General features: G+C 39.2%; 1 protein-coding gene across 1 annotated transcript in view; it reads right to left on the minus strand.

Moving 5' to 3' along the window:
* MACC1 (MET transcriptional regulator MACC1) overlaps positions 1-11,668 on the minus strand; it is a 37,270-nt gene extending 25,602 nt beyond the window's left edge. The window contains exon 1 of the mRNA XM_069007082.1: positions 11,559-11,668. Within this exon, the coding sequence (XP_068863183.1) occupies positions 11,559-11,561 (3 nt within the window). The 5' untranslated portion in view covers positions 11,562-11,668. The remainder of the gene's footprint in view (positions 1-11,558) is intronic.
* Positions 11,669-12,547: the final 879 nt, after the last annotated feature.

Consider the following 12,547-nt stretch of genomic DNA (forward strand, 5'->3'; position numbering starts at 1 on the left):
TCACACATGCTCTTGACAAGGAAAGGCCCATTATTTCTAGCAAACGGGATACATGTTTAAATGGATAGTTTCTCTACTAATGAAGGACATTTTAACCTCTGAACTGTACTCTTATCTACTACTTTTCAATAGTACTTTTAACTGAATACTTTCATTGAAGTAATATGACTGCCAGATAGACTCCAAAATGGTAAAGATCCAGCAACAAAAATTAAGTCAGAGGAAGATAAACTGCCATGCAATATCAGGTTCTGTTTAATAGTCCAACTCCAGTTACGGAAGACTGCACATTTCAGAGGAAAAAGGAAAAAGTTCTACCTATGAAAATGAGGACTGCTAAGTCCAGTATTGTTGGTAGTCTTAGAACCAAAATGGCAGTGATTATACCTTAAAAAAAAAAAATTAAATACTGGGTACGTTATCACTGTGGATCTTCTTCTAAAGGAGCAATCAAGTTTGAGAAGATTTGAAGCAACAAGTTCCCAATAAATTGCATGCCCTTATGTGTCTAAATTTAGTTTTTAAATCTAGCTGCTTTGCAGGCTCCTTCATTGATCTGTCTATTCCTACGTGTTTAGAGGAGGGCATCTATAATTTTGGTTGTTAATGTTTGGTACAGTAAGCAGAATAACATGTTCAATCTCATCCACTTTTATACTGCAGTTACAATCATTCTTCAACAATTTTCTTTTTTCAGAAGTGAAAGCAAGAAGTGTAAGAGATAACTTTTCCAGGTCTCTTCTTCCTCCAGTCCCTATATTCTTTAACCACCTTCATTCTCTCCACTGCACCACAGTATACAACTGTCTTTTCAGCAGCAGTTGTCCTTCTGGTGATGTACACCATCAGCCTAGATGCAGCATTCAGTGGAAAGCCAGTTTTCCCATCCAGGAAAACCACACTATTATATTGTGATGGATAGTATTACCTACTGGAAGCATCTTAAGGCTGTGTATTCTCTTGTCCTGGCTCCCTGAACAGCTGAGACATAGAAGCCATTCCTAAGGTTCTCACCAGACAGTTGGCTGATCTCCAAAATCGATCAGTGAAATGCTTGTACAACAAATTGGAGAAGTTCCCAAGTGAGCCCAGGCATTCCTGTGCTGACTTTTATCTCACATTGTCTCTATTCCCCCCAAAAGCAACTGCAGAGCTCCAACTTGCTTTTCCTAGCATCCCTGCCCGTCAGGCTGCTACCGACACCCTACCTTCTCACTGGTTCTCGCTCTTCCTTCTGAGCCAACATCACTGAGGGCAAAATTTGATGAAGCAGCTGAGAGAGCTGTAATTGTTCAGAAATAGTATGACCTGTCACTATACACCAATGGGTGCCTAATGATGCAAGAAATCTATCCCACACAGCTCTATAACATCTTTCCATACCATTTGCCATGAAGAAATCTTAATGTTAATAATAACTTAATCCTATTTCTTCTTTGTATTTAGTATGGCAGTGGTGCAAAGAGAAAGAAGATATAAAGCTGTTGCTTCCTTCTTTCTTATTTCCTTCCCTACCTCTATTACCACGCCCTAAGCCCTAGGATATATCACCGTGTCCCGCAGCTGTAGGGAGGAGGAGAGAAGATCCAGCAGGCAGGAATTGTGCAGCAAGACTGATCTAATTAATTGTTTTACAAACTCTTTTATAGACTTTTTCCTTCATAGTCTAATCGGACAAGAATCAGCCACCCCTTGGAGGTGATTGGCTAAAATCCTAAAACTTCCATTGTCAAAATATTTTCCTACTCTACTATAAGCAAGACTTTTCAAGGCTGCAGGTGTTTGGTTATTTACATAACTCTGCTACCTCTTCTGTGTGAGAGAAAAGTCTCTCACGGGCTTAGAAAATAGCAAGAAAATCCTTGCTAGCAGCATTTTTGTATCCACATACCTCCACACAGGTTCACTGGCTATGACACTGTGTTAGAGATTTTGAGGAAATGAGCATAGGATAGAAAGTAAGGATGTCAGTGGCTCAAGCTCTATAATAGAGAAGACTCTCCACTCCAGTCACATGTCAAAGGGACAAAAAAAAAACCAAACTAACCCCTAAATTATCATAAATTTCATCTTTTTACATACAAGAATTAGTCAATTCAGTTGCAGAATTTTTTTTTTTTTGTCCCAAAAATTCTGGCTGACATCCTGAAATAAAAACAATGGCTTAAGAGATGCAGTCATAAATTGCTTAGAAAGTTGGACTGAAAGCAAACTTATCAAATTCCCAAAGATTGCCTCTAAGACACTCCTGCAGAAAATCTCCAGGAAAATGATTCAGAAATATTGTTGATTTTACTCCATCAATTCAAAATATTTTCCCAGACTTTTATTTCTATGTTTCTTTTTCAGAAAGCTTTGCTATTTTTCACCACAGTTGAAGTTATTGCTGTAGATCAGTAACTTAGAATCACAGCATTTCTGTATGTTATGTCCAGCTTCTCCCTTGGTCTTTCCCTGTCCCCTTCTCCCCCTTCAAAAAAAAAAAAAAAAAAACAAAAACAAAACCCAAACCCTAAACCAAAACAAATCCACAACTCCAATCACTCTTGCACTCTTCCAAGAACTTTTAAAAGCAGAAAATTAATTTTCACCAATAAAACTGGTGAAAGAACTGGCAACTCTTAAGCTTTGTGACAATCCTAGTGTCAATACTTTGTTTTGCCTCACTCCTCTCAGACACCGAGCATGTTCACCTTCCAATTTTACACAGACTAATCAAGTTCAATATTTTATAATACTAAGTCTGAAAAAGCTGAAGTTCCATGGTCTCACTGGCTTCCTACACAAAAAAAAAAAAACAACCCTGGGTGCCATTAATCATCTAAACCCACCTCTGTAGGCACATGATGCTCCACTCACCAGAAAGAATAATCATCTGGTATACAAAGTGAAAATGCTCTTTAGACGATTGTCAGACTACAGAAATTACAGAAAAGTGATTTGAGACCCCTCTGATGTTTAAACATCATGCAAAACCACATTAATTTCACAATTACTACTTGGAAATGAAATTTTCATGTGATGTATAGAGTTGAGGTTTTCTCTGACTTGCAGAGAAAGTCTTGCACGAGGGGAGGATAATCTCTCCCTGCTGGAGGAAACTACCAACAGTGTCCCATACAATGGCTACAGCAGATTGAAAGGAACAGACATCCATCTCAAATATCACTAGACAGCCCAGGGCACAAGTCCCTACAGGTACCTGCACAGGCCATTTCTTTTGGGATCAATGCCTCTGGGAAGCTCGAGTTTTTCTAGCTGGCCTATTTCAGTCTGATCAGTAAGAGCAGAGCAGCCTTTTCTTTAGACAGAAATGTACCAAATATGAGGTTACAAGTGAAATAAACTAAAACACAGACCTCACTTACAACAGCTTTCTAATGCTTTGATTTCCCTAATTAGGAACCTGAAGGCACCTGCCATGTGTTAGCTCAGAGAATTCAGCCTATTCAGCAACACCTTCCAAATGCCAGCCCTAAAGAAGAACTTTTCCTGGTCTCACCTTCATAAGTTTACTGTCCTTGCTCCATTTGTACCACAACGTGGGAGGAAAAATTCACAGCCATTCCAAAAGGTCACTGACTTTGATGATCAAAGCATTCCCTTACCCATCTCACCTCCTTGGCAGCAAGTCTTGAGTTTTACACATTTAACTAGCTCCTACACTTCAAGATAATAAGCTTCAAAATACGTGTTTTGTTATGTGAAATCCTGCACAACCATATATGCAAAATTCCACAGTTTAGTTTTTCCTAACCAAATCTGTTATTTTGGGTTGGATTTTTTTTTTTTTTTTTTTTTACTATAGAGATCAACATATACAATACGTTTGCAGTGGAGTTTAGGTCAATCAGCTCACTCTTACCATTGTACATATATCCTTGCCATCACTGTCAGGGGTTCTTTGATTAAAGTGTACAAGTGTCATGATGTCCTAAATACCATAAACATCCTCTTAACATTTAGCTTACAAATAGCAAATAAAGCACACACCTTGATGTGCACCTTGATGCATGACACCAAGTAACTTTGCTTAAGGCATTTTTCCTTGGCTTTAATGAGACAGGAGACTCCTGTTATTTGTTTTATCTCTATCCTACAGACACATGTAATCCTGATTGTGCAATTTATTGAACGCGTTTTTCAGCATCCCTTTAATGGAAATTATTCATCTATATTTCAGGTCACTGCTGATGACAAGCAGATATTTGCAGAACATAAGATTCTCCAACAAAGTGTTGTCTAGTACAAAAAGGGAAAGAAAAGCATGAAGTATGTGAATTATGATACTCAAATATATTCTGCTTCCAAAACTTCATCTAAACTTTAATTTGGCATGTGCTCTTGGAGGTGCATGATCCAAATGTTGACCAGCATTAAGTTAGTTGAGCCCAGCTCCTGACAGACCACAGCCCAAGGTTATATTTGTATAGGTTCCTTCTTCAGTAAAAAATAGAAATATGTACAACTTTGCTCAAAACTTGCATTATTATGATCTAAATACCTTCTATGATGTGGTGCTTTTCTGTTAGCTGTTATACAGCTATGTCACATCCACCAGACAGAAGGTCATCAACAAGAACATAAGAAAATATTTGTCTAACATGGTACAAGTTCTAGTCTTCACAACCTCAGGAGATTTCACTCAACTTCACACCAAGAAGAAATGATGTTATGCCCCAACAGTCTTGATAAATGGCACTAAGCAAATTTGCTCTGTTGTGAAAACTGGTTCAGATAATTTTATTTTACAGTACAAATTAATCTCAAATTGCTGATTTTAGCAATATATTACAATGGTAGGTCAATGTCTATCATCATCATTCAGTATGCTGAATCACTAGCATCCACACAAGTAATTTCATTTTAAAGTTCTTTAGAGATTAGCATTTAAAAAAACTTGAGGCTTAACCTGTAATCCACAAGTGAACTTTTTGCCTACAGGGAAACGGAGTGAGCTTTTGCTCCACTTTCTCCATATTAGGAGAGGCATGATTTGCCACCTAGGAAACACTTAGGTTTTTCAGCCTCTCAGACCTATTTGTGCCAAGACACAGTTTTTGGCACCACAAGCATAAAAACCTGGAAAGTCCTACAGTTGATCGTTTCAGAATCACTAAATTTGATTTATTCATAGATTTCAAAGCAAAAAATGCAAGAAAGCAATCATCTTCCCTCTTCCTGTGAAGAATCAAGGCCATAGAACTTTACCTAGCTGTTATCGTGACAAGTTGTGTGATTGTAACACTTTTTATTGAACTGAAATGTTAAAAAAAAATCCAATTCTATGCCTCAGAGCTTCTGTTTATATTCTGTTGTGGCCCAAATCAGGGTTTTCTTTTACTTTTTCATTGATATTCTGGTAGAACTAGAATAAATAGCATCCCTATGCAAAGCTTTGTACAAATACATAAAAAGCAGAGCCTCATAACAACAAACTGATTGTTTAATGCACAAGATAAGGAAGGGTAGGGATGGGGGAAAATGGAGATAGACAAGTTTACATATCATAAAATCATATAACAGTTGGGTTGGAAGCTTGCCTTTGAAGGTAACCTTTGACAGTTTACTAGTCCAAACCAAGATGGGAAGACTAGACCACAAAGAAAGTGATAACCATATTCCAGTGCCTTCCACCCCTACTGTAAGAATTGTGCAAACATGTGCTAACCCCTTAAAAATCCAGCTCCAAACAACTTGTCCCAGACTACTTAGAAAATCAGTGAATGGGAACAGGACTTGAAAGTGCCATGGGAAGAGAACTGTCACCCAGACCAAAGGGATGAAAATAATCACATAAATATCACAAGAGCCCTTCTCTGTACCCGGGTGCTCACACCCTGAAAAGGCAATTAACTGGAGAGCAAGGCAGGTATTCATAACACCTCCTGGCAGCCTTTCACTCTGCTATGTTTGTCTTCCCTTTCCAGCTATGGCCAGAAACAGATAAAACTGAACTGTAGCTATGTATTACAGGTAGCAGAAAATTACTGATACACACACACCCCCCCCCCCCCTTACAGTGTTTCTCTCTCCCATGTTTTCATTTATCTGGTACAACTATTTAATAGCAGCCAAACTTAGAATTCTGATACCATTTATTATTGAAAAAAAAAATTGTTGTGGGGGAAAATGCCCCTCCTATTAAGTTCAGACTTCCAAAAATATTGTCCTTCTGTTTCTGCTACCATTTATTACATGAGATGAGGAAAGGTCTAGAGAACTTCTTACTTATCTGGGGAGCACGTGAGTAGTGCACACAATACCTTTTGCTGTGTGTTTTGTGACTACAGTACAATCATTGCCGGTTAAAATACACCAGAGAATTCCAAGGTGCAAAGGGCTCTCCTACATATTTTCCTGATTAGTTGCACTTTTCTTCTGTGTCGTATTAATATCCACTGCTCAGTGCAAGCGAGAAGAGAAGAGAAGAGAAGAGAAGAGAAGAGAAGAGAAGAGAAGAGAAAAGAAAAGAAAAGAAAAGAAAAGAAAAGAAAAGAAAAGAAAAGAAAAGAAAAGAAAAGAAAAGAAAAGAAAAGAAAAGAAAAGAAAAGAAAAGAAAAGAAAAGAAAAGAAAAGAAAAGAAAAGAAAAGAAAAGAAAAGAAAAGAAAAGAAAAGAAAAGAAAAGAAAAATCCCTGAGCAGAACAATCTGTCATTACTCATGTTTGAGACATTATAATTTCACACGGAGCAACAGGTAGCAATTAGTGCTACAGGAATTAGGGCAGTACTATGAATAAATTTATACTTCTTGTCTCTCTGCAGTGTTCCACCCCTCCCACCTTTACAGAGATCCTGTTAAGGCTAGAGGATCAGGATGCACCCAAGAAGGTTATCATCACATGACAGCCTTTTCTTCAGGGCTAAGAGAAGGTATTACGTGAGATCATGTATGAATATAAACAAACCACTTCAAAGTCTTGTCAGCTGTCTCTCCCCCAAGTTATTTCAGGCAATGCCATTTCCTTTTAATTACGCAGCTTAGCGCATGCAGAAAAACAGTTTATTCTCTATGTAAATACATATCCAAACTTTGGTCCCATTTAGGATCACAGGACAGAAATTAGGCTGTAGGATTTGTCACTTATGGGTCACAAGCTTTGCATTGACTTGTGAAACTTTTGGGGTTTTTTACAGACACAGGCTCAGGTGAGAACTTGAACAATTCCTTGTCAAGTTGTTACATGAACGTTTTGCGATACAGCTTATTCAGCCAGCGGAAAGGAGCTGCTTCCTTTGGCATGATCACAGAATGAATGGCACAATGGACAAGCATGGCTGTTGGCAGTTATTAGTAGGTAAAGATGAAACCTCAAATAATATCATTATATCTAACTAGAGGTCAGTGCAAATTAAAGTATAAACCAATATGCTTTAGAATCAATTTAAATACTTGTGAACCCCCATTTAATGCAGGGAAATATTATATGCCTCCATGGAGAGAGAGAGAGAGAGAGAAAGAGATTAAAGAATTAGCTCAGAGCAAGCCTGGATTAGAAGAAGGGTCAAGTCTCCCAAGTCTTCAAAGTATTAGAAAAGAGATGAGATCATGTGGCATTGTGCTTGAGGCTAAGCCTGGTCTTGGGGATGCCATCTGACTGGGTGGCTGGCTGTCTGGCTGCTCCAGCAAACAGCAGTCCTACATCTCCTTTGCATCAACGCTGGTGCTTCTCTGGTCTCACCAGGAGCTGGTCCAGGCACACTGACTCAGTGCTCTCCTGCACTGGCCTGCAGGAAGCAATGGCTAGGTATGAGCAAGGGGACTACCCCATTCTGCAGCATGCAACCATTACCGAGCTTGAATGGAGTGCAAAAAGTTACCCAAAGTAAAGTGGCAGCTCTCCCTCTCACAGGTGTGCAGCAAAGAACACAAAGATTTGTAAGTACTCTGAGTAGCCAGCGAAGGCAGACTTTCTCTAATAATTCAAAAAGATCCTTTCCCCATAGAGAGAGCTGAATAAAATGGCAAAATAGTCTACTCTTTACATTTTGGACTCAAATAATTGTCATCTAGAGTCTTTTGTAAATATATATCCCAAACATAACACCTCAATTATTCTCTTCTGGGCTGTGGGATTCCAGAGAATTTAAGCCTGCAGAGTCACCCACACAGCAAGGGAGAGACAGCATATAATATAGCTTTCAGCTAAATAATCAGCCATCTTCTCCTTGATCATGCTGGCTTACAAGGTGAAGTTCAGCTGCACAAGAAAAGGACTCCTTCTCTTACAGTAATTAATCAGTATATGCCTCCTTTAAAATTCCAGGTACATCCAAACCTAAATTCTTTTTCTCATCACCAAAAGGACACCGAACCAGAGCCCAAAACATCCCTTGCAACAAGCTATAAAATTGTTTTGGTTTTCTGATGCTTTCAGTGGTTCAAAGCCCTGCTTCAGCTTCACCACTGCTCCTTGGTAGGGATGTACTGCAGTAACTCCACGTATCGAAGTACACAGTAGGCTCTTTGAGGAAATTCTGGAGGGTGGAAAGGGAAAGCCAGTGGAAAGTGATATGACTGTGTTTGCTCACAAACCAAAATTACTGAGATTATTAACACTAGAGCAGACTATGAAGAACTATGGAAAAGCCTAATAAATGAGACAGTGTGAGATTAGGTTTGTTGTAGATAAGAAGACGTGCTCTCAAAGGAACAATTTCAAATTACTCACACATTGATTTCTAAACTAGTTTAGAAATTTATTAGCAAAAGTTTGAGCATGACCTTCGGCAGTTTAAAAAGGATGTGCAGAAATGCAAATGGAATACCTGTCTGTACTTAGAAGCAGATGAAAATATGGTAAAATATTGCAGAGCTAATTGAAGTACATGCTTTCCATTAGTATAGGATGTCACATTTGCACTGCAATTCAGTTTCTGAAAAAAAACACCTATTTTCTCCTGAAATTACGGAGTTGAAGGAGATGAACTGAAAACAATTCCAGAAAGAGGGCAAGAGATGAGAGGAAAAGGCTTCCATAGAAGTTAACATCTGGTGATAGCAGTGTATGGGACATCAAGAAAGGGATGACATTCAAGTAGATTTATCTTTCCAAATCATGTTTCATTTCCCATTGTGGGATCTGTGAGGTAAATTACAATTCTATGCGGTAGGAGAAGTGATAGGAGAGCCTATAGTTCCAGACAGAACTATGCTTATTGTTTTAGAAATTTTGCTACAAGTATGGACCATGTTTGTGGTGTAGAAATATGATGAACTACAGCTGCCACTACTGCAGAGCTCAGCTCTTCAGACAGGAGGACATCCTTTAGAGATCATCAGATTAGATTGACTAATTGGCTGTTCTGTCCAAAAAAATCCAGTCTTTGACTTTTACAGCAATGTGATTTATTTACCTGGACCATGTGGGTTTTTGGTGTTTGTTCCACATATTTTGTATTCATACTTTAAGGGTGGACTTCCCTACAGGGACTTGTGCCAAAGTTTGCAGTAGCATGAACACATGTAGTTTCTCAAGGAGTTTGAGTTCATCTATTTTGAAAAATAGAGAGGAATGGCATCCAACTTCAGAGACAGTGAGCATCAAAGGTTTTGTTTTTTTTTCCTTGGATACCATTCATAGAAATCTCTCACAGATAGTCCACCAAACACAAATATTCCTGGTCCACAGGGGGAAATAGCTATGATAAAGACTTAAAATAAGTTGAATAACAAAGTGTGCAATTGAACCCAATTAGCCATTCTCATAATAACAGGAGAAACATAGGGAAGAGAGCAGCAGAATGTAAACCAAATATTTAAATGCTAAATAAACCTTCTATTACAACTTATTGCTGTGTCAAGTCCGAGGAAAGGCAAAAAAGTTGATGAAGGGTGTACAACACAGGTATTATGGGGAGCAGCTGTGGGGTTGTTTAGGCTTGAGAAAAGGAGGCTCAAGGGGGACCTTATTGCTCTCTACAACTACCTGAAAGGAGGTTGATGTGAGGTGGGGGCTGGTCTATTTTCCCAGATAACAAGCAATAAGACAAAAGGAAATGGCCTCAAGTTGTGCCAGGGGAGGTTTAGATTGGATATTATGAAAAAATTCTTCACCAAAAGAGTTGTCAAGCCTTGGAACAGGCTGTCCAGAGAAGTGGTGGAGCCACCATCCCTGGAGGTATTTCAAAGATGTGTAGGTGTGGCTCTCAGGCACACTGTTTAGTGGCAGACGTGGCAGTGCTGGTTTAATGGTCGGACTTTATGTTCTCAGGGGTCTTTTCCAACCCAAGCAATTCTTTGATTCTATGACTCTATGTAATTAACCTGTTGAGCATACTCCCACAGGATATTGTTGTGTACTATGTAGTTTAGTGAATACAAATGTAGGTATTCCTTGTTTTTAATGTACCCAAGGCAAACACCATTCTCTGGCTTCTCACATGTCAATAACCAGCTTGAACTTGTGCTGTTAATCCCATTGTATATGTCCCACCCAACACAGACACTGTGCAACTGTTTTCAGTGTATAAGTTCATTGTTGGAGCCTTTTATATTAACTACTGTCAAGTACATGGTTTTGGGCCAGGAAAAGTGCTGCCAGTGTGGCAATTTGTGCCTCCCAAGACCTACCCAGTATGAATGATTCCCTCACTTCTTCTCTCTCTAGATCAGTTACTCAGGAGGATACCTATTTCCCTTTCATAATAAAGCCAGTCAAAAACTATTCCCAAGCTGTTAAAATTTTGATCATTCTTCTTAAAAAAATAAATCCATATGGAAAAAAGAGGAATTAGCTGAGTGGTAATAACAGGTGGGAAAAGAACAAGAACTGCTGCTTTTTTTGTCTTTCACTTAAATCTTTCTGTTTTTAAACAGACCGGCCAGCGCTGCTTGTTATTTTTTAGCCATAAAGGGAGTTGGTTCAAGGTATGTTAGCATGATAGGTCTTGCCTCCATTTAGGCTGGAGGTATTACCTTTCAAGGATTCTTTTAATAGAGAATGAATATTTCAGTGTTCAGAAGAATATGTGCTCTTTAAACTCTCTTTTTCTGACTTCTAATGGCCGCCTTGTTCGTAGGGAGGATTGTTAGGAGGTGCTCACCATTCTGATCCCCAGCTGACAAAGCCAGAAGCCAACCCAACAGCTGCATGTGTGGAGTGTTTTTAGTTCATACAGTGCTTCAATAAAACCAAACCAACCAATCAACCAGCAAAAAAAACCAAACCCCACAGAGGTGCGTGCGCGCACACACACACAGAGATCTACAGCAGCTCATCTCGCAGAAGTAAGACAGAGAAGGAGAGCTTAAGACTGATTGATTAAAAATTTTAAGAGGTTCACCATTATTTATACTCTCAGCAAAGGCAATCATCAGCACTTAGCAAGTGCCTTTCTCCATACATCCCAAATCACCCTAGGGTACGATATCATGCAATTCAAAATGTACATAAGTTCTGCACCTTCTCCAGTAGCACTTGGAACTAGCAATGGCCAAAGATAGTATTGGACTGATGCAATAGTACTAGGCAAAAAACTACTCTGACATTTCAGATCCTCCAATGTATTTTAAACATAATCAGCAAAAGATACTTTAAGAAAAAGCAAACTCACCATTCTGGAAACTAAGAGGTTTTCCCTAGATCCAAACTATGGTTTTGTTCAAGACATCAGTATTGTTGAAGGAGAACTTATTCCTGCTCTGGCTTTGAAACACTCTGGCGTGCTCAGGGTTCAGGTAGGTGCTGGAGCACACCTGGCGAGCCTCCCTCTTCAGAGTGCTGAGCAATGCCTGCTGGAATGTGCAGTCTAGCAGGAACCTGGCACCGCTTGTTCAAACAGACAGGCGTGAGCCATGGGACTACATTACCCATAACTGCCTTTAGCTGGTTTATGATTACACCTGAAACCAGTAGAGGTGGTGTGGGAGTTTCATCTTAGGGGGAGAGAGATACGAAGAGGAGAAGGAAGAAGCATGTTCTCCTTGTGTGCCACTGGAACAGACTTAGGATTTTCTACTTACATACACCATGTTGCAGATATATTGAATTGTTGGGAGGGTTTCAAACTGTGGCCTTCTGGTTAAGGTCAAGTTAGAAATAATTAGATTTACTGGCAGTGAATACAGTGACTGAAATTGCTTGAACCTGTATGACCGGTTTAGGCATCTCTGTGTATGTGAGAGAATCAGACAACTGGGTATAAGGAAGCAAGTGAAGGAGGGGTGGCAGTGGCCTAGGATATCTACAGCGGAGAGAATACAGAGACATTGGGGAGGGTGAGGAGGAAAATGTTCCTTTTTAACCCCATGTCCTTTAGGAAATAGCAAATTTTCCAATATGTTATATTGCAGGTGGGTTTTTCAGAGATTTAAGAATTTTGTAGAATAAAGTTTAGAAGGACAAAGGTTACAGGCACAGAGAGATAAGAAAAATGTGCCAGGAATGTCACAGGGACTTGGAGAAGGGATGATTTGCCTATCCTGTTTTTATTTGCTACCTGTGGGTTTATGACACTTAGGATTCACAGCTGAAACCCCCATTTCATGGAAAGAGGTTTCACAGGCTTTCTAAGCCAGCATCCAAAAAGCTGAAGTATAAATC

This window comes from Aphelocoma coerulescens, chromosome 2 (genome assembly GCF_041296385.1).
Source record: "Aphelocoma coerulescens isolate FSJ_1873_10779 chromosome 2, UR_Acoe_1.0, whole genome shotgun sequence".
Classification (NCBI taxonomy): Eukaryota; Metazoa; Chordata; class Aves; order Passeriformes; family Corvidae; genus Aphelocoma; species Aphelocoma coerulescens.